The sequence below is a fragment of the Helianthus annuus genome, chromosome 8 (genome assembly GCF_002127325.2).
Source record: "Helianthus annuus cultivar XRQ/B chromosome 8, HanXRQr2.0-SUNRISE, whole genome shotgun sequence".
Classification (NCBI taxonomy): domain Eukaryota; kingdom Viridiplantae; phylum Streptophyta; class Magnoliopsida; order Asterales; family Asteraceae; genus Helianthus; species Helianthus annuus.
Genome location: NC_035440.2, coordinates 150,883,335 through 150,909,148, shown reverse-complemented (window position 1 = coordinate 150,909,148; position 25,814 = coordinate 150,883,335). Strand labels below are relative to the sequence as shown.

The window sequence follows — 25,814 nt, the reverse complement described above, 5'->3', positions numbered from 1 at the left end:
CCATTACTTACTACCGAGCGGCGTAGCTAATGTTAATGAATGTATATAAGTCCCGTTTTTACAAACCAAATGTTATACCGAATGTAAGCATGTGATGTGATGTGAATGTACTAAGTATGGACTAAATGAACATACATAGCATGAAAAGGTAAATGTAAATCAAATGTACTAAGTATGCTAAGTTAACATACAAAGCAGAAAAGTCATGTAAAACAATGTGCTAGCATGTTAAGTAAACATACATAGATTGTTTGAAATATTCTAACCTGATAAGCGCTATTTTAGTTGTTAGGTTCTAATGGCTCTGGGCGATTTTGGCGATCTTCTGAAACCCTAGCATTCTTGTTCGTTCGTTCTTGCTGATCTTGTTCTTGATTGATTTGGGTTAGCAATTGTGGTGTTGTCGTTCCTTCTGAGTAAGGATACTAGACTTCACCGTGGTTACTAATCTTTTGACGTCAGGATTAGGGTTAGTTTTTAGTTTCGTTTTCCTGCTAGGGTTTTGCCAATTCGCTTGGTTTTTTCTTATTCGTTCGTGTTTTACTCGTTGCATGCTTCTAGTTTTTGTGTAATATGGATTATACTCAGTTTAAGATGTCGGATATGGATGCAAGACATGTTAAGCCGCCGGATATTCTGTCATCTGCGTCAAACCCTAATAAGGGTTTTGCGTCAAGGTTGTTGAATATTGACGGCAAAACATTCTGCCCGCGTAGAGGAGTTTTGTCTGATCATCAACAGGGACCAAAGATAGTTAACATCATAGATGAACTTACTAAGATCACAGTTCTAGTTGATTATAAAGCCGATGGTCATGGTGTCGATAAACCTGATGCTGTGCATGATGAGAATTTCTGGGAAACTTATAAGGAGGAAAAATCAGCCTCGTATGCTGATAAGGTGCAGTCTACTTGTAAGAAAAGAGAGGTAAATTTCAGACTTATGGAACCTATGGAAACAAGAGATGATGCGGATATTGTTATACCGAGAGAGGTGGTGCAGCAGGTTCAACACAAATTTGATAATGTGCTCTATGGTTATTTTTTAGGGAATTGCTTGCCGTTTCCGGTGGTTGAATATTATGCGAAGAATGTATGGGCTAAATTTGGGTTTTTAAAACTTATGATGAACACGTCAGGTTTCTTTTTCTTTAAGTTTGATTCAAAGGAGGGTTTGACGAAAGTATTGGAAGGAGGACCATGGTTAATACGAAAAGTTCCGCTGTTTCTGAATGTATGGTCTCCGAAGGTTACACTTAAGAAAGATAGTATCAAAACAGTTCCTATATGGGTTAAGTTGCACAATGTGCCGATTGTGGTTTATACTGATGATGGATTGAGCTTGCTGGCATCGAAGTTAGGGGTTCCTAAAAGGTTAGATTCTTATACCGCTGATATGTGTGTTGATAATTGGGGTAGGAGTAGTTATGCTCGTGCGATGATTGAGATAAATGCTGACAATGAGCTAAAGGATCACATTACTGTAGCTATCCCGAAAATGGATGAGGAGGGTTTTATATTGGAACGGGTTAAAGTTGAATATGAGTGGAGGCCGCTTCGCTGTAGTTCATGTTGTTTGTTTGGCCATGATGATAATACATGTCACAAGAAACCTAATGGTAAGGCTAAGGTGGTAACGGTTGATGAGGAGGGATTTGTTACTGATAACAGGAGGATGGCGAGGTACTCGTTTCCTCAAAAAAAGCAAAAACCTAAGGTTGTGTATAAACCTAAGACTAATAAAAATCATGCAAGTACGTCTGGGACGAAAGGGGATAGTTCGGATGTGCCGTTGTCAAACTCCTTTGAGGTGCTTGATAATAATAAGAATGATGAGAAAAGGGATCCGACTAGTGACAAGTCGATGATTAATGAAACTCATGGGACTCGTATACAACAACCTGATGAAGTTAACGAGGTGAACCCGACAGAGATGGCTGATTTTATGAGAGGTAACATGAATACTAAAACTTCTGAGGGGGCAAGCACTCCCGGTGACAATGGTTTGAATGGGTAGCTTAGCAGCCTGGAACATAAGGGGTTTGAACCAACCCCTGAAACAAAGTGAGGTTCGTCATTTTATTGCGGAGAATCATTTAAGTGTTTGTGCCATCTTAGAGTCTCATGTGGATGTTAATAAGCTGAATAGGATATGTGAAAAGGTTTTTCGGAATTGGAAGTGGACATCGAACGGAGGTATGTGTCAAAGAGGTACGAGGGTTATATTGGGGTGGAATGTGGATGATATTGATCTTATGGTTATATCCCAATCAGACCAGGTTATTCATGCTCAGGTATTGTTAAAATCGGTCAAAAAGACAATATTTTGTTCTTTTGTGTATGCGGAAAACAAGTATCAGGATAGGAGAAGCTTGTGGGCTGATTTGTGTAGATTTAAAGGCATCACTCATGACACCCCTTGGGTTGTAATGGGTGATTTCAACGCTGCTTTGAATATGGAGGATTTTGTGATGGGGCCATTATCCCATACTATAGCTATGCGAGAATTTTATGAGTGTATTCAAGAGGCAGAATTGATTGATGTTAAGAGTCATGGGTTGCATTATACTTGGAATCAAAAACCAAGGGATAGGGTAGGAATGCTAAAGAAAATTGACCGTATTATGGGTAACATCAAACTTATTGATGTTTTTTCGGATGCTTATGCTATATTTCAGCCTTTCCGTGTTTCTGATCATGCTCCTGCTATCTTGAAGTTATTCTCCATGTCTACGGACCGGCCTAAACCATTTAAATTCCCGAATTTTATTATCACAAAGCCAGAGTTCCGCCAAGCTGTGATATCCGAATGGAATAAAACCGTGGAGGGGGCTACCATGTTTTCTGTGGTTATGAAAATGAAGAGCCTGAAAATGCATTTTCGGAGGATATTGCGTAATCAAGGTAATCTGCATAAAAGAGTTACAGACTTACGGAATGAACTTGACCAGATCCAAAAACAGGTGGAAGCTCATCCTTTTGATGCTTCTATTCGGTTATTGGAGACTAGCTGTTTACGAGAATTCAAGTCAGCGGTTTATGATGAGGAGTGCTTCTTGAAACAAAAATCTAATGTGCAATGGTTATGTGCGGGTGATTCAAATACGTCCTACTTTCATAATTGTGTGAAGAGTAGGAATGCTAGAAGTAAAATCAATTGCATAAAGGATATGAATGGGATCCAGTATGAGGGAGTTGATGTTTTTTTTTTTTTTTGGGTAAAGGGTTACCCCGGTAAATTTTATATCAAACAAAAGAGCACAAAGGTGCAACTGAATTGTTACACACCCGCTAGACTTGGCATACCAAGACTAGGCAATCCAAACAAAAACACAACCAAGACAGAAAAACAAAAAGCCAACGAAACAACCTAAAAAAAACACAACCCAGCCAATAAAACCGGCCTAAAGCAGCATCTAGCCAGGATCAATGACCAAGTTCCTAGCCGGAATCTTCCACATCTCAAGAAATTGCCTGTTCGCACCACCCATCTTAAACTTCAGAGTTATGAGCCGCATACGCACAATATTAATGATCTCCTGAGCAAGACTCTTCGCCGCTCGCTGATTCCGAGTGAACAGCCGAGAATTCCTTTCTTGCCAGACAAAATAAGAAGCTGCCGAGACCACAAGTCTACCCGTGACATTGACCAAATTCTGAATATTTGAATTGTCATTCATCCATTGCATGATATCAATCCATCGGCCATTTACGTCTCCCATACCTGCCATATCTCTAATGCTATCCCAAACCTCCGTTGAGTAGAAGCATTCAAAGAACAAATGGTCCCTCGAGTCCTTACCATAGTTACATAAGGGGCAACACATGAGATTAAGTTCGTAGCACTTCCCGCCTCCCAGATGGACAATCTATCTTGGGTTTTGAGTTTGTTTCTAATAACCAGCCACAAGTTAAAAGAATGTCTTGGGATACACTGTTTAAACCAAACCATATTAAACCAATCAACAATATTCTCACGGTGACGAATATTGTTCCATACCTCCCACGAAGAAAAATGAACTGCTTTTCCTTCAATATCAATCCAAACCAATCTATCTTGAGCATCATGAAGAACTGGTACATGAATATTGATTAAGACAGGAAACAAGTCAAACCAAGCAACCGGCCACCTCCAATGGCCGTTAGAATCCACCAGATCGGCCACAGTTGCTTGCAAGTTAAAACCTGCATTAGCTATATTTCTCGGACTAACATGAGCACGGATAGGACAAGCATTACACCAAGTATCGCTCCAAACATTTGTATTGTTTCCATTACCAATAGACTTCCACATATGAGGCCGAAGCATGTCACGTAAAGCAAGAATTTTCCTCCACCCCCATGTCATACTACCTCTACAAGGAAGCTCCCAAAAACTTCTCCCTTCAGCTTATAGATGTGAACCCATTGAACCCATAGTGACTTTCTGTTAGTCAAAATACTCCATATATGGGAGGATATGAGCGCTTTATTGACATCCGCAATACATCGAACCCCCAGCCCGCCCTCATTTTTTGGAAGGCAAACAACCTTCCAAGCAACCTTTGGGTTAACCTTCTGTTGATACTTACCAGCCCATAAGAAAGAACGCATACGTCGTTCAAGATCACTAACTAATCTAGCTGGCAATAGGAAAACTGTCGCCCAATAAATGTGCATTGCGGATAGGACCGAGTTTACCAGTTGCAACCGGCCAGCAAATGACAGCGATCTCGTCATCCAGTTATCAATCCTCTTTTCCATTTTCTCAACTAGGATTTTGCAATCCTTATAAGAAAGTCTAGACGTTAATAAAGGAACACCCAAATAACGGACAGGAAGCGAACCCTCTTTAAACGGCATGATCTGAAGTATGCCTTGTTTAATCGACTGAGGAACATTCCCAAAGTAAACCGTACTCTTTGGCAAACTAGGGACAAGACCCGAAATATTTGTGAAATTCTGAAGCGCCTCTCGAAGCACCTTGACCGATGCCAAATCCCCATTAACAAACATAAATAAATCGTCCGCAAACGAGACATTGATGATCCTTTGTTTTTTGCAATGGAGATGATATCTAAAAGCATTACTTTTGGTGGCAGCATCTTTGAGTAACAACGATAACATTTCCATTACCAAAGTAAAAAGATACGGAGATATTGGATCCCCCTGCCTCAACCCTCTTTTGCCTTTGAAAAACCCATAAAGATTACCATTAATGCTCAGCGAGTAAGACACCGTGGTAACACAAATCATGATCCAATTCACCATCTTGTGGTGAAACCCAAAAGCACGAAGAATACCTTCCAAGAAAGACCAGCTGACCGTATCATATGCTTTTTGAATGTCAATTTTGAAGGCGCACCGAGAAGGCCCAATCCTTAAGTGATAATTATGCATCAGCTCTTGGGTGAGTAAGATATTGTCGGATATCTTTCTTCCGGGCACAAACGCCGACTGGTTAATGTCAACAAGCATATCCAAGCTACCTTTAATTCTATCCGTTAGGATCTTACTTATACATTTATAAAGGACATTACAACACGAGATCGGACGGTAGTCAACAACCGAGTTAGGAGTAGCCACTTTCGGGACAAGAGCTATAATTGTGTGATTAATTTGCTTCAACAGTTTGCCATTATCAAAGAATTCCCGGATCGCTTTTGTAACTTCGCTACCCACAATCTCCCAAGAATTTTTAAAAAAAGCCGATGTATATCCATCCGGCCCCGGAGCCTTGTTCTCGCCAATGGAAAATATAGCATTTTTTACCTCCTCAACAGTCACTGGACGCACCATATTGCTAGCAACAGTCGGATCCAAAACATTCGGAAAAATAAAATTACCTGGAAGGGAAGCCACCTGATCCTGCACACCCAAGAACTTAGAGTAGTGAGAAACCAATACTCCATACACGTCATCACCATGGAACCAAACACCAGAAGTATCTTGAATACTATGAATCTTCATGCACGCATTTCTCATCTTGACACTATTATGAAAAAACTTTGTGTTTGAGTCGCCAGCGGCTAGCCAATCTGCTTTAGATTTTTGCTTTAGGAAACATTCCTCATCATACGAAACCGATTGGAACTCATGAAGACATTCAGATTCAGCTTCTCTAAGAGATACATCTAACGGGTTCGCAGCAATGGCCAACTGAATCTCATCCAGCTTTTTCCTTAGGAGAATAACACGCTCATGAATATTTCCTTGCATGAATAAAATCCGTCTCAAGGGAGATTTCAAGAGCGCTAGCTTCTTTACCACCGAGTACATCGTGACACCATGCACCGGTTCTGACCATACACTAGCCACACTATCCAAAAAACCATCTTTTTTAACCAGAAAGTTCGCAAATTTAAAGGGTTTTTGCCGATTATTTTTGAGTACCTGAAGGTTAACAATACACGGGGTGTGGTCCGACACCCGAAATGGGTGAAAGAAAACAAACACATCCGGATAAGCATCTAGCAAGTGTATGTTGCCCATGACTCTATCAATTTTCTTCAAAATACCCACACCATTCTTCGGTTTTTGATTCCAAGTAAACTGCATGCCATGGCTTTTAATGTCTATCCACTCATTATGCTGGACACATTGAGCAAATTCACGCATGCCAATCGACATATTAGACGACCCAACCAAGCAATCATCCTGTGAAAGGGCCGAGTTAAAGTTTGCGGCTGCTCTGTTGAACCATTATTCAGGTTTCATGGGCACTCAAGATCGAGTGACGAGGTTGGATGTGGTAGATTTGTTCGTTAATGTTTTGCAGCAGAATGTGGCGGAGAATATGGTAAGACAGGTCACTGATGATGAAGTTAAACAGGCTATGTTCAGCATAGGGGAGAACAAGGCTCCAGGTCCAGACGGATACACTTCAGCGTTTTTTAAAAATGCCTGGGATGTTGTGGGTGGTGAAGTTACTAAGGCGGTGTGTGATTTTTTTAATAATGGGCAAATTCTTAAGCAAATTAACCATACTATTTTAGCGTTGGTACCAAAGATTGATACGCCAAATTCAGTTCTTGATTACAGGCCAATATCATGTTGTAATGTGATATATAAGTGTATCAGCAAAATTATCACAAATCGTGTGAAGGGTTGTTTGGGGACTCTTGTGAACATTAACCAGTCGGCATTTATTCCTGGTAGAAAGATCTCTGATAATATACTTATTACGCAGGAGCTTATGCATAACTATCATGTGGATCGTGGTCCTCCGCGGTGTGCTTTCAAGATTGACATCCAGAAAGCTTATGATACTGTAAGCTGGTCTTTTTTAGAAACTATTTTAATCAGGTATGGATTCCACAGGAAAATGGTTTCTTGGATTATGGCGTGTGTCACAACAGTTTCCTACTCGGTTAGTGTAAATGGCGAGTTGCATGGTTTTTTCCCAGGGAAACGGGGTTTACGCCAAGGAGATCCAATGTCCCCATATCTATTCACGTTGATTATGGAGGTGTTATCTCTCATGTTACAAAAGATGGCGTTAAATCCTGCATTCAAGTTCCATCGACACTGTTATGAACAAAAGATTATCAACGTATCATTTGCTGATGATTTATTTGTTTTTGTTAATGGTGATACCGGATCGGTTAAGCTTATTCGGAATGTTTTGGAGGAGTTCACTAGTGTTTCGGGCCTGGTCCCTAGTTTGCCCAAGAGTACGGTATTTTTTTGTAATGTTCCAAGCCATGTAAATGCGGAGATTTTACGTTTGCTGCCGTTTCGTGAGGGTGAGCTACCGGTTCGCTACCTGGGGGTTCCCTTAATCTCTACTAAGCTGTCTTTTAGAGATTGTCGGGTTCTGGTGGAACGTATGGAGAGGAAGGTTGATAATCGGATGTCTAAATCTTTATCTTTTGCAGGTCGATTACAGCTCCTTAATTCTGTTCTTGCAGCAATGTATACGTATTGGGCCTCGGTTTTCATTTTGCCAGCGCGTATAGTCAAGGATTTGGAAAAGAGAATGCGAAGATTTCTTTGGAACGGGGGGGCTTCGGGGAGTATCCGATCTAAAGTAGCGTGGAAGGACGTGTGTTTGCCTACAGATGAGGGGGGTCTTGGAATCCGAAATATTTCAGATGTGAACAAAGCACTTATGATGTCGCATATTTGGAGCATTATTAGTAACCGGGAATCCCTGTGGGTCAAATGGATCCATTCTTACAAGATAAAAGGCAGAAAGTTTTGGGAGATTCAAAGCCGTGGAGCGTTGACATGGAGTTGGAGAAAAATTTTATCTATTCGTCCGGTGGTTAGACCTTATGTTTGGAAGTTGATTGGGAGTGGTTCCCAGACTAATGCGTGGAGTGATAATTGGTGCGTATGCAGTCTGATTCGAAACTTTATTACGCCAAGGAGAATTGCCCAAGCGGGTTTTAATTTGCAAACTACGGTTGCAGAGATTGTAGATGCCGATGGTAACTGGCGGTGGCCTCAGGCTTGGTACGATTTATTCCCAGTGCTCATAGATGTCATGGTTCCGGCTCTAGTTCCTGATTCAGTTGATAGGCTGGGATGGAGATCTGTGGAAGGAAAAATTGTTCAGTTTAGCTCTTGGGAAGCTTGGAATAATCTTCGGGTAAGGGATAACAAGGTGGCTTGGGTGAATATGGTGTGGTATGGCCAATGCATTCCAAGACACTCTTTTCATCTTTGGTTAGTTCTCAAGAATAAGCTGAAGACTCAAGACAGATTAGCAGTATGGGAAGCGGGGAGTGAAACGAATTTACGTCTTATGTGCTGTCCACTTTGCAACTATGGGCGAGACTCAAGAGACCATCTATTCTTTCAATGCACTTATGCGGCCAAGATTTGGAGCATTGTTAAACGGAAGGTTGATATGGTAGATGTAAACGATTCATGGAGCTCAATAATGGTGTGGATAGAGCTGAACGCAAATTCAAAGAAACTGGAACACATTGTTTGCAAGCTTTTGGTAGCGGCCTCGACTTATTTTATATGGCAAGAAAGGAATAATCGGCTGTTCTCCAACATCTACAGGAAGGAAGAGATGGTGGCACAGATTATCTTGGACATGGTTCGGCTTCGTATAATGGGGTTCAAGGTCGGAAGAGACGTGAAGTATAGGAAGCTGTTGGAAACATGGGGAGTAAAAGAAGATGAACCGGGCTAATTGCGAGCTAGTATAGCAGTTAGTTAGTTTTGATTTGTTCGGGTTGTTTTGTTTTGTTTGGGCCGTTTGTGAGTTGTCTGTTTGTGTTGCCTAGGCTTGGCCTGTTGAGCCTAGTAGTGTGTGTCAAACTCATGTCACACCCTGTTCTTTGATTCTTTATAAAATTTTATCGGGGTAACCCTTTACCCAAAAAAAAAGTAAACATACATAGCAAAAGAAATGTAATGTAAAACAATGTGCTAGCATGCTAAGTAAACATACATAGCAAAACATAATGAAATCATGTACTAACAGTGTACTAATGAAAATAGCAAGTATATGATATGAAAACATGGAAAGCATGAAAGTAACAAGTAGGCACATGTGTTTCACCCCAAAATAGTTTGAAAACAGTAAAAGAGGGGACTATGTACTCACTTGAGGGTGCTTAGAAGTCTTGAACAACAACCAAGCAAAGCTAGAGGGATCACGAAAATCAAACGGCACCATATATAGATAACTACATAAATAACCGGACCTAAATCGGGAGATTGGATGGTATGAGGTTTCGTAAACCAAATGAGTATGGGAACTCATATGATATGGTTCAACAAAGCCTACATACTGAAATGAAACCTAACCTAAGTGCTTTTGACCCGTTACGACCCGTTTAGGTAGCTTATGCCACTTTAACGCGTCGTTCGCGTAAAACGCGTCCGGACCGCCTAGCTAGTCCTATGACAAGTAGAATATGCCTTAACATGTCTAATATAGTTGCCTAATCAGTTTAGATGTCAAAATTTAGGTCACATATGCTTAAAATGAATTTATGCGTAAAAAGGGTATTTTGGTAATTTACCTAAGGCATAAGAACTACTTATCATACAACTACTTAAACGACGTGACCATAAGGCATAACCTCGGAAGGTTATTCCCTATACAACTATGGTCACCTAATGTGTTTGGTCTGATCCTAATGATCGGCCAAACGGGTCAGGTTCGAAAGTATAAGCGATTGTTTAGATCGCTTACCTTTACGACCCTACACAAGCACAAATCTAAAAGCGACGAGCTAAACATGCTAGAAAATGTTTAGTAAAGTTAGAAAACAGGTTTGGTATTAAAACAAACGGTTTTAATACCCTAGAGTAGTTTGGTTACAAAATACGCGAGGAAACGCATTTTGGCCGAAACTACGACTCGTCACTGAGCCTAGATAACGTGGAAATCAGTGGGTATAGTCACTAGGGACCATAACCATCATGATTACGCTCACGTTATGAAGTTCAAACGAACTTCGCGTTGACCATAAACTGATCAATGCAAAAAAATCAAACGCAGTTTGATTTTAACGCTAAAACGAACGATAAACGCGAAAGAATACTTACAGAAGGTCCCCGCAAGATTCGAACCCGATTCACTCTCAGGTAGGAAGCATATACTTCCACTTAGAGAGTGTAGAATCAGATTCAAATGTGAGGAAGAATGAAATGGGTGTGGGGTATTTATAGATTTCATGGAACCGTTAAGATCGTTCGTCGTAAAACGTGATTTAATCTCAACCGTACACATGTGCCCATGGTTTTGTAAAACCATGGGAGCCCCTAATATGAGCCCATAGAATTGTAATAACCATTAAATATCAGCCCATGGTATTGCAAAACCATGGGTTTAAAACCATCAAATCTCAAAAGTGGACCAAGTTCAATGTATCTGCCAGAAATTTCTAAAATGGTCCATGCACTTGTAAAACTTGATTGTTTTGCACTTTTAAGCCCCGTTAACCCCATTTCAAGGCTCTAAAATAAAGTTAAAGTATAGGGAACTTAAAATATGCTCAATAACATCTTGGATGTCGGTTTGTTTGGTCGTACGGTTGCGTTGTTCGGTTAATTACGACGGAAATCGTAATGAACGCAAAACGATCCAAATTACGTGACGAATGGAATTTTATTATGCCAATCACTAAAATAAAATATTTTAATGATTACATAAATTTTTGGATGTCCGGATATATTCAGGATGAAAGATATGCGCGAAAATGCAAACTTATGCACTTTTGACGCTTTTAGTCTCTATTGATCAAATAAGTTTATTTTAGCATATCGAACACCTCAAAGCCTATTTCTAAGCTATGTAAAGGATATTTAGGGTATGTTTAACTTATGGTAAAGTTTCGGAATGTTCGTTACAGTTCAAATTGGCATACTTTCGCGGTTTGTCATATTTAGTCCTTGTAAGCGAATAAACTTGATTTCGGCACACCAAACCTTCCAAAACTTATTTCTAAGTTATGTAAAGGATATTTAGGGTATGTTAAGCCTATGTCACTATTCCAGATTGTTTGTTGCATTAAACTGGTTATATTGACGCATCAGTTCGCGTATAACCTTCCAGAAAGCAATTTAGAGCGCGAAATTGAACAAGAGTTGATATGTGCAAATGATACACATATTTTTACAAATCCCAAATTATGAAATACAATATTTCATTGGTTTGGTATTTGTTTGATGGTTGAAGAGACACAGATGTCACACATTGTGTGCGTACTTAGTACATTATTTTACACTACCCTTTATGCTATGTATGCCCATTGTGTGCGTACTTAGTACATTGTTTTACATTACATTTTATGCTATGTATGCCCATTGTGTGCGTACTTAGTACATTAGATTACATTACATTACATTACATTTTATGCTATGTATGCCCATTGTGTGCGTACTTAGTACATTAGATTACATTACATTTTATGCTATGTATGCCCATTGTGTGCATACTTAGTACATTTATTCATCACATGCTCACATTTTGGCATGACATTTGGTTTGTTTAAATTATACAATGTACATTCATTAACATTAGCTACGCCACTCGTTAGTAGGTAATGGTACCATAGGACTTGACAACTCCCTTTCCTGAAATCTCGGGTTTTCTTTGGATTGGAAGGAATGACCGAATTCGATAAACATAATAACAAGATAGACCTTTAAATTCGTTTAGGGGTCTATCACCACAGTCACAAAGGCTTGAATGTATGCATTTTCACAATACCACATAGATGTTTGTATCAGTATAGCATGCATTTATTACACAAAACATAACTTTGATTTAAACCATGTTTTACTTCAATATCTTGTTTTTGTGCATTTTACATATGGTTTAGTTGATATATTTCACTTACCATACATAAACATTTTGACATTTACATACACATTACATGATTTACATTAAACATAAACAATTTGTCTTTGATATACACATTTGGTGGTTTACATTAGACATGGACATTGTGATATAGTTTACACAAAAACACTTGACAATTGATTTATACATGAACAATTCACATTGGTGGTTGGTTTGGGAAAATGATTTGAGTAACGAGGCGTGTGTAATATGATACAAACATGGTGGATACGCCGCTGGTACTTCCTATATATAAGTGTTTGTATGGTATTACATATCGTAGCGTTACTTGAATCATTTCAATTTAGACATATAACATTTTATACAAATAACATACTTTTCACAAGACATTGTTTTACAAAACAACTTATCTTATACAAACTCATTTTACTTGGTTATTCATTTAACCATACATTATTCTCTTATTTATACATATCATCTGATCTTATTGCTTTTCAAATGATTTACAAGACAAAGCAAATTACAAGGTTCATGACTAAACATTTTCTTAAACATAAGTCATGAATTCTATTTTCACAAAACCTATGTATCTCACAGGCATTTTTATGCTGACGTACCTATTTTCACATGTGTTTCAGGATATGATGCATAGGATTTATCAAGATACACTTAGGCGGACTTGGGCCTTAGTGACAATAAAAGATGGAAGACTAGTTATTTATGTTATACTTCTTTGATTGTCAAGACATTGTAACTCTTTTATTTAATAAAACAATATTTCAATTTCCATGTGTTATGAAACAATGATTCTGTTACAACACTCCCCGACGTTTCCGCCACGTTTTGTTGTTCCACGTGGTCGGGGTCTGACACTATACTTTTGTTTTGAACACCTTTCATATTGTTGGTTGAATTACGTTTACTATTTACATTGTTCAATATGATTGGTGGCTTGATCCTGGTCATGTCACGCCTCCATGCGGTGATACTCCGTGTGTGGATTTTGGGGGTGTGACAAAGACCGCTTGACTTACGACTCTACATAAGCACTAGACTAAGAGTGACGAGCTAAACATGTTAAAACATGTTTAATTAAGTTAGAAAATAGGTTTTGATATCAAAACAAAGGGTTTTGATGCCCAAGAATAGTTTGGTTGCAAAATACGCATAAATATGCATTTTGACCGAAACTATGACTCGTCACTACGCCTAATCAACGTGGTAATCAGTAGGTATAGTCACACGGGACTATAACCATCGTGATTACGCTCACGTTACAAAGTTCAAACGAACTTTGTGTTGACCATAACATGGTCAAAGCAGAAAGTCAAACACTGTTTGACATTTTTTTTTTGGGTAAAGGGTTACCCTGGTGATTCTATATATTCACAACCAAAAAAGACAAGTAGTGTAGAGAAGCTACACTAGTTCTATCATGAGACATGCCCCATGAAAGTAAAACCAAAAGCCACAAAAACAAAAAAACAACCAACTAAAACAACTAGACAAGAATCTAGACACAATGAAAGCTAAAACTATTTAATCAGCTACCATCGTCTTCGTTTTCTTTCGTATAGATCTCCCATTCTCCAAGAAGTTTGCGCACCCTAACGGTATCCTTTAACTTTGCTCCCATAGCCTAGGCGATTTTCTGTTCTTCATGTTCCCCAAGATTTTTCGTGATTGAACGTATAACATTCTGTGATTGGATGTGATTATCAATCGGCTATAACGAACTAGTTAGCATTCTTTCTGAATGTATAACAGTCTGTGATTAGTGATTGTTCATTGCTTCCATAACGAAATCGTTAGCGTTCTTGAGACGATTTTTCTAGGGTTCTTTGTTTTCTGTTTCGCCGTCAGATTATTCCGTGTTATTTCGTTCGAATGACCATGGGATGAAGTGCTAGTTTTAGGGTTTCTGTTCAGCTTCTACGAGTTCTTGGTGCCGAGGTTTTTATTAGGGTTTCTGCATGCTTGTTTCCTTTTTTGGTTAAGAGAGAGTCGTTCATTCGTCTGCATGGAGGATCGTTTGTTTTCTGCTGAAATTGATAAGGGAGATCGGGGTAAGCCTAGCTTGTTTTCTAGGGGTATCGCTAGTCGAGTTGTTAACATTGATGGTAACCCGTTGTTGCCGCGCCGTTGTACTGTGTCGGACCCGAAACAAATAAATATCATTGATGAACTAACGAAGATTACTACACCGGTTAACTCTGATCTGAGCCGTCCGGATTGTGAATCTTCAGGGAGTGGTAAAGTTGATAATCACGAAGGTTTGGCTGCCAAGAATGATAGTGGTAATACTCCTAAACCTAAATCATATGCTGATTCGCTTTCTGCTAGCAAGTCCACCAAGTTGAATTTCAGAACTCTCGTTAGTGATCAAGCTCATGATGGGTGTGATGTAGTTCTTCCAAAGGATTCAGTTCGTTTGGTTCAGGATAAATTGGCAAACACTTTGTATGGCTATTTTCTTGGTGATCGGGTTGCTTTTCCCGTCGTGGATTATTTTCTACGTAATAACTGGAAAAAGTATGGTGTTCAAAAGGCTATGATGAATGATAACGGGTTTTTCTTTTTCAAATTCTCCGATGAAGCAGGTATGATGAATGTCTTAAAAGATGGCCCTTGGATTATTAGATCACAACCTTTTTTCCTTAACATTTGGAGTCCGACTACTAAATTGGAAAAGAAGGGTGTTAAGAATGTGCAAGTGTAGGTTAAAATCCATGATGTCCCGATCGCGGCTTATACGGAAGACGGCCTTAGTATGATTGCTACTACTATTGGAGTGCCGAAAGCATTGGATTCGTATACCTCATCGATGTGTTTGGATATGTGGGGCCGTAACAGCTATGCTAGAGCTTTAATAGAGATTTCGGCTGAGAAGAAGTTAAGAGAGGAGATCACTTTAGCTATTCCTGAACCTGACGGGGAGGGATTCATTAAGGAAACTATGTCTGTTGAATTTGAGTGGGTTCCGCACCGGTGTGGTCATTGTTGTGTGTTTGGCCATTCTGATGACTCTTGTCCGCACCACCCGAAATCTCAACATGTTGCTCGTAACAATACGAAAGCTGGTAAACAGCCAGTGATCGACGATGATGGTTATACAGGTGTTTATGGCAAGAAGGTCGCGAGAAGAGTTGCTTTTCCTATCAACAAGCCAAAGCCTAAGTTCGAGTATAGGCCTGTGACTTCGTCTAAGTCTCAGGATGGAGCCAATGGGGCATCTGCGTCTACTTCCTGGTTTCAATCTACTAATCCCTTTGATGCTCTTAATGATCCTAATGTTGCCGAGGTGGATGGAAATAAATCCGGGGAGGGTCGAGGTGGAGATGGGGACGAAGAAGTGGAAGAGGTGTTTAATGAAGCCGATGGTTACGGGATGGACGCGTTTTTAAATCAGGGAACCGTTAAAAAAGACAATAAAAAAGGGGCAAGCACTCCTTCCTCGATAGTTATTAATGGTTAGTTTGGCTTCTTGGAATATTAGGGGTTTGAACCGCCCCATCAAGCAAGCGGAGGTTCGTCAGGCAATTAAAGAGTTTAAGTTGAGTTTCTGTGCGATTCTTGAGTCACACGTTGAGCTGAATAATCTTCCTCATATTTGTAAGTCGGTTTTTCGGTCTTGGCATTGGGCGTCTAATGGTGATCGTTGTGATAAAGGTACCCGGATTATTGTTGGCTGGAACCCGAGTATTTTTGATGTTATGGTTCTTTCTGTTTCGGATCAGGTGATGCATTTACAGCTGAATTTTAAAAACGAGAAAAAAATGGTATTTTGTTCTATTATCTATGCCGCGAATTATTATGTTACACGCAGGGAGTTATGGAAACATCTCACTTTGCACAAGGTGTTTGTTCGTGATGCTCCATGGATCATGCTTGGCGATTTTAATTCGGCTCTTAATCTGGAAGACAAATCTATGGGATGTTCATCTATTTCGGCTAGCATGAGGGAATTCCAAACATGTGTTGATGATATTGAGATGATAGATTTAAATCGCTCGGGTAGTCATTTCACTTGGAGTCAGAAGCCGAAAAAGGGGATTGGTTTGTTGAAAAAAATTGATAGGGTTATGGGGAATTCGCAGTTTATAGCTCAGTTTCCTAATGCGGTGGCTATCTTTCATCCGGCTCGGTTATCGGACCATAGCCCGTGTGTTCTGAAAGTGCCAGACGAGGGGAAAGTTAAACATAGGTCTTTCAAGTTTGCCAATTTTCTCATTCATAAGCCGGATTTTTCAGCTATTGTTAAGCGTTCTTGGGATACGAGTATTAGAGGGGTGCCGCAGTTTTCGGTGGTTAAGAAGCTTCGGTTGCTTAAGTCTCCGCTTCGAGTCCTTCTTTTTCAGCAAGGGAATCTGCACAAGAAAGTTCTTGATCTGAGGGCAAAGCTCGATGACATTCAGCAAAACATCGATATAGATCCGTCTTCGTTGTCGTTACGAGAGGAAGAGGCTAGTATCCGACGTGTTTATCAAGAAGCCCTTCTAGATGAGGAAAGATTTTTGAAGCAAAAGTCCAAAGTGGACTGGTTGGCGGCCGGGGATTGTAATTCAGCATATTTTCATTCGGTTCTCAAGAATAAAATTCACTATAATCATATTGATGCGATTCAGGATACTAGCGGGAAGGTTTTTGAAGGGACTGCGGTTCAAGAAGCCTTTGTTAATCACTATCAAAATTTTTTGGGCTGCCCGGGAGTCACGTCCTCGTGGCCGTCCCCTGAGCTATTCTCTTCTACCTTGGATGATGATGTTGCGGCGCATATGGTTAGACCGGTTACAGCTGAAGAGGTCAAATAGGCTATGTTTTCCATGGGTTCAGATAAAGCCCCAGGGCCCGATGGTTTTACTGCTGGATTTTATAAAGGTGCATGGCATATTGTGGGTAGTGAAGTGGCGGAGGCTGTTATTGATTTCTTTAATTCTGGGAAACTTCTTCGGGAGTTAAATCATACTCTTATCGTGCTCATTCCTAAGTCCCCTTCCCCAGTTATGGTTACGGACTATCGTCCGATTGCCTGTTGTAATGTGCTATACAAATGTATTAGCAAGATTGTGGCTGATCGAATTAAAGCGGGTTTGAATAATATTGTTAGCATAAACCAGTCAGCTTTTGTTCCAGGTAGAAAAATCTCCGATAACATTTTGTTAACACAAGAGCTAATGCATAATTATCATCGGAATATCGGGCCTCCTAAATGTGCTTTTAAAGTTGATATTCAGAAGGCTTATGACACGGTTAATTGGAAATTTCTCAATGATGTTCTGATTGGTTTTGGGTTTCACCATAAGATGGTTCATTGGATCATGTTATGTGTTTCCACTACTACATTCTCAGTATGCGTTAATGGGGAAGTTCATGGTTACTTTAAGGGTAATCGGGGCCTTCGGCAAGGTGATCCGGTCTCTCCTTATTTGTTCACGTTGGTAATGGAAGTGCTCACCGCGATCCTTCAACATTCGGTAAGGATTGACTCTTCTTTTAAATTCCACAATAAATGTGAGCGTCAGAGGATTATTAATCTTTGTTTTGCGGACGATTTGTTTATTTTCGCGAGAGGTGAGATTGCTTCCGCCAGATGCATTATGAAGTCCCTTGATTCGTTTTCGAACATGTCTGGCTTGGTGCCCAATGTGCAAAAAAGCACGGTGTTCTTCTAAAACGTGCCTTCTTTTGTGAAAAATGCTATTTTAAATATTATGCAGATTAAGGAGGGTTCTCTTCCTGTGAAGTATCTTGGGGTGCCTCTTATATCTTCTAGGTTGCTCCATAAAGATTGTTATGAGCTGGTGGAGAAACTGGAAAAGAGGATTATGCATTGGAGAAATAAATTGCTCTCTTTTGCAGGCAGGCTGCAGCTGATTATTTCTGTTTTGTCTTCTATGCATGTCTACTGGTCGTCTGTTTTCATTTTACCATCTCGAGTAGTTCTGCAATTGGAGGCCTTGATGCGGAATTTTTTATGGTCCCAGGATAGTGCGTTTCAAAAAGGGCGGTCTAAAGTGTCGTGGAATTCGGTTTGTGTTCCAAAGTATGAAGGAGGTTTAGGTATTCGGCGTATTGGAGACGTTAATATGGCTCTCATGACTTCTCATTTTTGGAGTCTTCTTACGAAGCGTAGTTCTTTATGGGTTGATTGGGTTCATTCTTACAGGCTTAAAGGAAAGAGCTTTTGGGAGTGTCGAGTTCCATCTTCTTGTTGCTGGTCTTGGAGAAAGATGCTTCAGATTCGGCCGATTATAAGGAAGTTCTTTTGGACCGAGATTGGTAATGGGGTGAATACTTCTGCTTGGTTCGATTCGTGGAGTGTGTTAGGGCCTTTGCACTCTATCATCTCTCCTAGAGTCATTGCTAATGCGGGGTTTGATATGGGCTCTAAAGTGTCGGACATCTATCATTCTAATTCTTGGATTTGGCCGCTAGAGTGGAGGGTTTCTTATCCGGGTCTTAATCAGCTTGATCAGCTTTCTTTGGTGCCAAACAAGCCGGATAAACTTATGTGGCGCCATGGTGATAACCTGTTTGACTTTTCGTCTTCGAGAGCTTGGGATTCGGTTCGTATTCAGGCAGGGGAGGTCGATTGGAGTCGTGTTGTTTGGTTCCCTCAATGCATCCCCCGACATGCTTGTTTAATGTGGCTTATCATGAGACGAAAGTTGCTTACTCAAGATAAAATATTGTCTTGGGATTTCTCGCGCAGGAAGAATATGAATATGATGTGCTGTTTACTTTGTTATGCCAACCACGATTCGCATAACCACCTTTTCTTTGAATGCAAATACTCTTCTGAAGTGTGGCATAAGGTTAGGCAGAAAGCTGGGATGGGCACTGTTCAACCTAAATGGAGTGACATTTCTAACTGGTTGATTGAGAAGTCTAAACCAAAATCGGTAGTTGGGTTCGTAGCTAGATTGGTAGTGGCGGCCTCAGCTTATTTTATTTGGCAAGAGCGGAATTCGAGGTTATTCAAAAACCAATTGCGACCGCCGGAGACTTTAAGTGGAATTGTGATACAACAAGTGCGATACAAATTGATGGGAGCGAAGCTGAGGAATTGTGCTAATGTTCGAAAGCTTCTGGAGGATTGGGGAATTGATGGCTCAGGTTTATTCGAGATAGCTGCTGATTAAGGGTTTTATGTGTTTGGTCTAGGTGTTTAGTCTAGATGTCGTTTGATTTGAGGATGTATTTGGTTGTTTTCTTGTTTTGCTTTGGCTGTACTTTCATAGGGCATGTCCTATGATTGAACTAGTGTAGGCTTTCTACACTACTTGTTCTTATTTGGTTGTGAATTTATAAAATCACCGGGGTAACCCTTTACCCAAAAAAAAAAAAAAAACTTTGCTCCCATCAACTTGTATCTCACTGTTTTCAAGATAGCATCACTAACCATTTCAGGAGGTCTCAACTGGTTTTAAATAACCTAGCATTTCTCTCTTGCCTTGAAAATCTTAGGATGAAGTTGGACGGGATTCAACAAGATATTGATCGGGACCCGCTAAACGTCGATCTCAGGGCTGAAGAGATGTCCGCTAGCCGTGATTTACAGGAGGCTTTGTTGGATGAGGAGCGCTTTCTGAAACAAAAATCAAAGGTTGATTGGTTGAGTGCGGGTGACATGAATACTGCTTTTTTTCATTCTTCTTTGAAAGTCAGAAACCACTTTAGCAGAATTGATGTTATTAATGATTCGGGAGGGGTTCTCTATGAAGGCGACATGGTTTATAATGCTTTCGTTCAGCACTATGAGAAGTTCTTTGGTAGTCAAGGTAACATTTCGCTTGAACCGACTCCGGATTTATTTCCGAGAGTATTATCACACAATGTTGCTAATCATATGGTTCGGCAAGTAACGACGGCGGAGGAGGTCAAAAAGGCGATGTTCTCTATTGGAAATGATAAAGCTCCTGGTCCGGATGGTTATACGACGGCGTTTTTCAAAAGTGCTTGGTCTTTAATTGGCAATGACGTCTCTAAGGCTATTAAAGATTTCTTTGAAACTGGTAATTTGCTTCGGGAATTGAATTATACTCTTATTGTGCTTATTCCAAAGGTTTCGACTCCTATGGTTGTCACCGATTTTCGACCGATTGCTTGTTGTAATGTCCTATACAAGTGCATTAGTAAGATTGTTACTGATAGATTAAAAGGAGCCCTGAATGATATTGTCAGCATCAACCAGTCTGCTTTTGTTCCTGGAAGGAAGATTTCGGATAATATTCTTCTAACTCAAGAGTTAATGCATAATTATCATAGAGACGTGGGTCCTCCTAGATGTGCATTTAAAGTTGATATTCAGAAAGCTTATGATACTGTGGATTGGAGGTTTCTTAAAAATGTGCTGCTTGGTTTTGGCTTTAACAGTAAGATGGTGGAGTGGATCATGATTTGTGTTTCTACTACATCTTTTTCGGTTTGTGTTAATGGCACGGTGCATGGTTTTTTCAAGGGTAATCGTGGGTTAAGACAAGGGGATCCAATACCCCCCTATTTATTTACTCTGGTTATGGAGGTTTTGACGGGTATTCTCCAATATGCGGTTCGTATAGATTCTTCTTTTAAGTTCCATAACAGATGTGAAAGGCAGCAGATTATCAATCTTTGTTTTGCAGACGATTTATTTCTTTTTGCTAGAGGTGAAGTGAATTCGGCCAAGTGTATTATGTCGTCTCTCTCGAAGTTCACTAAGATGTCGGGGTTAGTGCCTAGCAACCAGAAAAGCACGGTGTTCTTTTGTAATGTTAAGGACCATGTCAAACAAGCTATTCTGGACATCATGCCATTTGCGGAAGGAAAGTTACCTGTGAAGTACTTGGGGGTGCCCCTTATTTCTTCTAGACTTGGTTATAATGATTGTCGTGTGCTTGTGGAAAAATTAGAGAAACGTATTATGCACTAGAGGAACAAATTATTATCTTTTGCGGGAAGGTTTCAACTTATTATTTCAGTTCTCTCTTCTATGCATATTTATTGGTCCGCGATTTTTATCTTGCCGGCTCGGGTGATTCAGGAGCTAGAAGCTAGAATGAGAAATTTCTTATGGTCTCAAGATTCCTCTTTTAATAAAGGTAATTCTAAAGTTTCTGGGAAATCTGTTTGTACGCCTAAATACGAAGGGGGTTTGGGTATTAGACGTATTGGGGATATGAATAAAGCTCTGATGTCGTCTCACATTTGGAGTATTGTTTCTAAGCGAGACTCCCTGTGGGTTGAATGGGTTCATTCTTATCGGTTAAAAGGCAAGAGTTTCTGGGTTTGCAAAACGCCTTCGAATAGCTGTTGCTCTTGGAGAAAGCTCACTCAGATGCGGCCGTTTATTAGGAAGCATATATGGTTCGATTTAGGAAATGGTGTTAATACATCAGCATGGTTCGACTATTGGTGTGACTTGGGGCCTCTTGGCGATTTTGTTTCACCCAGAACTATTACTGATGCTGATTTTAGGTTGGATGCCTCAGTGGCCAATGTTTATTCGATTGGTGCTTGGACTTGGCATATGGCTTGGAGGGATCTCTTCCCCGTTCTCATTCAGCTAGACCAAGTACAGCTGGACCCGTTAAAATCTGACAGATTATTATGGAAAGATGGTGGTGTTCTTAATGGTTTCTCTTCTTCTGGTGTTTGGCATTCGGTTCGGCATAGAGAGCCGGAAGTCGACTGGTGCAGTGTTGTTTGGTTTGCCCAATGTATTCCTAGGCACGCCTTTATGATGTGGTTGATTATGAAAGGTAAGCTTCTTACTCAAGACAAAATTCTGCAATGGGATCTATCTCGGAGAAAAAACATGAATATGATGTGCTGTTTACTATGCTATGAGAATTTTGATTCTCACTATCACTTATTCTTTGAGTGTAAGTTCTCTTCACAAGTGTGGCTTACGGTTCGAAATAGGGTATTGATGAGTTCTGTTTGTCCGAAATGGGCGGATATCGTTGATTAGCTTTGTGCTCGTGTTCATTCAAGGAAGGCCGACACTTATGTTGCTAAAATTCTTGTTGCGGCTGAACACTGTTTGACTTTCACGCTTGAAAAGCATAAAAAGCACGAAAGAAACTTACAAAGGGTCCAAGGTAGGAAGTTTTGATCTAAAGATTACTCAGGTATGAAGTATACACTCCAACTTAGAGTAAAATCAGATCAAAAGTGTGCAGAAAATGGAAGAAAGCTTGGGTTTATATAGTTTTCAGAGAACCGTTAGGATCGTTTCTCGCATTTCGTGCTTCGATCTTGGCCATACAAATGGGCACATGGTTTTCAAAACCATGGGAACATTAAAAACCATCAAAATCTAGCCCAAAGTATCCCAAATCAGTGGTTAAAAACCATCAAATTGGCTGAATTGGACCAAATGCAATGAATCTGAGCTGGTTGTCTGTCGCGCCCGCGAGAGAGAGAGAGAGAGCTCTCTTACATGTGACACGACATAGGAAGTCACCAAACCATAGGCATTTTTCTGTAGTCGATTCACGACTGAGACACAAAAACACAGCTTGGTTCTAGTTGTCACCAAGAGTGGGGCTGCCCTGAAACCCATTAGATCTAACCTTTTGTTCTGCGGTCTTAGTATGTACACGATTAATGGTGCTTATGGTACCCTATTCATGACACGATTTCTCGTATCAATTCTTGGCACTAGTTTTCGCCAAGAGTACTTCTTGTTTCAGTATACAACATACCAATTTGTAAATATTGAAGTATTTGTAACATATATTTCACCCCCGAGTTATAAAACTGAAAACAGTTAAAAGAAAAGGGGGAGCATGAACTCACAACTTTGCGTTCCTTGCGTCGTAAACTTCACCGGATTTGCTTATCTAGCGTCGTGACCTAAACGTGTTTTTATTAACGTTAGTCACTGAACTTGTATCGCACAAGTACAAGTCACTATCTTTTGTGTACGTATTCTTGTGTTAAAAATAATTTATATTTTTAACTAAGTGTCTTATATATTATTTTCTCAAAAATAAATATAAGTTCCTTGTATTTTGCACCCGAATTATGTATCTTGTATGCTGTATGTGTATTTTTGTTACAAAAATTATGGCGAGGTTTATATTCGAAAAACATAGTTTAGAACACACTAGCAAACATTTGTCTAGAAAATATTTACTAAGTGTTAGGATTTTTAGAAAATTTCGCCATAGCCTCCTTTGTAAATGGAGGTGTCCATGCTTAATTGCATATCATTTTCTTTTACAAATATCCCGTAGATCGTTCGCACATAACAAACCCGACAATTAGACATGCAATATATTACTTATGTCATTTCAGCTTTATTACTCAAAACTGAACTGTTTTTGAGCATTTTAATAAAATAGTTAACCTTTTCCAGAAATTCCCAAATTTTTACAGAAGGTCTTATACGATCCAAATTTTATTGTGTAAAAATATCGGGGTCCAGTTCATTACCAATATTTTATAGAAATTCATTTACCGGACTGAAATTAGATTTGTCACTTTCTGACTGCAGTCTACGGAATAATTCACTAAAAATTAATTGTAAGTCCGATTGACGAAATTCCAGTTGGAGGATCACCGTGACAACAGTGACCATCTACAGTAAAAATTCCATGAGCTGTTTCTACTCAGTTTTTAAGTTATGACTCCGAATACAACACACTTTTTATGCAGTAAAACAGTCCTTTAAAAATAGTAAACGACCTCGAAAAATTACGATTCCAGTGCCATTTGATCCGTTTTTCGAAAATGTATATTTTAGGCTTCAGAAAATCAGTTTTTTGATTTATAACGATCCAGTTACAGCCTGTTGAAGTTGGCTGAAAATGCTAGTCAGCATGCTTTTTAGATTGTAAATGTTACTAAAAACGCATTAACAAATGTCCTAACAATGGGTTTATCAATAAATTAATGATCAAATATCATGTATGATTCAACCCAACCCTCATCCAACAAGATTTCATCTTCAAATAATCTTTTATGTTCAAGTTTCATGTAAAGTTTCATATTCATCATCTTAGTGTTCTTGTTCTTGTGATTTAAACTTAAACATCAATCTACAATTTTTGATCACCAAAAACAAGATGAACAAGGGTGTACAAGTAACTTACTACTAGCACAAGGCTAGGGTAGGATCTAGTGATGAAGATGATGAGAAAAAGATGAAGGATAAGCAAGAAACAAAGCTCCTTTGAAAGCCCTTCAAGATGCAATCTCCATGGATCAACTTAGATACTTGAATGAAGCTTGAAGATGGATGAATGGGGTGGTGTAGTGGTGGTGATGGTGGTGGTTGTGGGCAGCCGTGAGGGAGAGAGAGAGTGAAATGATGAAGTGTGATTGTGATCTTAGGGGCCATGCTTTATGTAGATACTATCACATATTTTGGTCACCAAAGCAAGTAACCTATCTAATAAATAATTGAGATAAAATCTTGATACATACAAGGCCACCAATACTAAGTACGAAGATCCTTGTACATTTTATCAGCACCCGGATGGATAGAATATCGAGACTTATGAGATTCGTCCATCACTAAAGTGCGAAGATCGTCTTGTTTCGAAATCCACAAACGATCCTTGAAGTAGAGTAACCCATCGCCCTTTGCTTCGAGTTTAAGCTCAGGTTGACGTGGTATGTGACAACCCAAATAATTAAGGTTAGGATTACTTGGGCCCACAACTTTTAGCGTGTGCTTTTATGTTTACCTGCTTATTCTGTGCACCACTACATGATTACGTACATTTAACTGGCTAACTATGCATGATTATGTACGTTTAACTAATTAACCTTTCTTGAGTACCGCGTGTCGTGAAACTGATTTAGAAAACCTAAACCCTTTGGACCGTGTGCATTTGGGCCACACATTTACATTACACACGGACCACTAAATGTACAACATGGACATGGGCTAATCAAGCCCATTACACACCTTGTGAAATTTAATTAGAAAAATCATATTATGTTCGGTCCAAAGCCTTTGATCACCGGCCCCCACTTGATACACCTAATATTATGAAATTACATAATGTTGCTTTGATCACCGGCCCAAGCCCATTTATGCACTACCATATTATGATACGTAACCCCTTGATACACCTAATATTATCATCACATCAAACCCTATTTTCTCTACTGATTGGCGACGACAGGCATACACCCCCTCCCTTCGAGTTAACAGCTTATTGTTCAAACCCTTTGGATTAATAGGTACATGTTTATGTTAACATTTAATTGTTCGTTGTGTTATATGTGTTGTATGGCTGATTGTAAACGTGAGAAAAATCATATTATGTTCTTGCCTGATTAATCAAAGTGTAGGATACATGCTATTAAAGTGCTATGGAACCTGGTGGTTGATGTCGAATGAATCCACAAGGAAATTTATTAATGTTTATGTATTAAAACTGCAGCGATGAATATATGTTGATTTGTTAAATATTGTCACAGTGAATGTTGCATGATTACTAGGAGGGTTGGTGTTAGGGTCGCATGGTTATGTTCTTAAACTAGTAACTAAGGGGTGATCTATAGGGGGATTGTTGAAAGTTTCCAGCATATTAATGGGCTAGGTTAGGGATTTTAACAATGAA

At 39.6% G+C, this 25,814-nt stretch overlaps 3 protein-coding genes across 3 annotated transcripts; all 3 read left to right on the top strand.

Moving 5' to 3' along the window:
• Nucleotides 1-573: 573 nt before the first annotated feature.
• Nucleotides 574-3,237, top strand: LOC110875922. Its single transcript, XM_022124114.1, has 3 exons — nt 574-1,951; nt 2,118-3,146; nt 3,224-3,237. The coding sequence occupies exons 1-3, from the start codon at nt 574-576 to the stop codon at nt 3,235-3,237; spliced, it is 2,421 nt and encodes an 806-aa protein (XP_021979806.1).
• An 11,785-nt stretch (nt 3,238-15,022) lies between these two features.
• On the top strand, nt 15,023-17,063 carry LOC110875921. Its single transcript, XM_022124113.1, has 2 exons — nt 15,023-15,648; nt 15,749-17,063. The coding sequence occupies exons 1-2, from the start codon at nt 15,023-15,025 to the stop codon at nt 17,061-17,063; spliced, it is 1,941 nt and encodes a 646-aa protein (XP_021979805.1).
• A 12-nt stretch (nt 17,064-17,075) lies between these two features.
• Nucleotides 17,076-19,394, top strand: LOC110875920. The gene is made up of 2 exons (XM_022124112.1): nt 17,076-17,726; nt 17,970-19,394. The coding sequence occupies exons 1-2, from the start codon at nt 17,076-17,078 to the stop codon at nt 19,392-19,394; spliced, it is 2,076 nt and encodes a 691-aa protein (XP_021979804.1).
• The last annotated feature ends 6,420 nt before the right edge of the window (nt 19,395-25,814 follow it).

Coding starts and splice junctions, on each gene's coding strand:
- LOC110875922 (XM_022124114.1), top strand. CDS start 574: ATGGATTATACTCAGTTTAAGATGTCGGATATGGATGCAAGACATGTT. Junction 1,952..2,117: donor GATGGCTGATTTTATGAGAG/GTAACATGAATA, acceptor GTGCCATCTTAG/AGTCTCATGTGGATGTTAAT.
- LOC110875921 (XM_022124113.1), top strand. CDS start 15,023: ATGATTGCTACTACTATTGGAGTGCCGAAAGCATTGGATTCGTATACC. Junction 15,649..15,748: donor GATGGTTACGGGATGGACGC/GTTTTTAAATCA, acceptor TTGGAATATTAG/GGGTTTGAACCGCCCCATCA.
- LOC110875920 (XM_022124112.1), top strand. CDS start 17,076: ATGGGTTCAGATAAAGCCCCAGGGCCCGATGGTTTTACTGCTGGATTT. Junction 17,727..17,969: donor CCGCGATCCTTCAACATTCG/GTAAGGATTGAC, acceptor AATATTATGCAG/ATTAAGGAGGGTTCTCTTCC.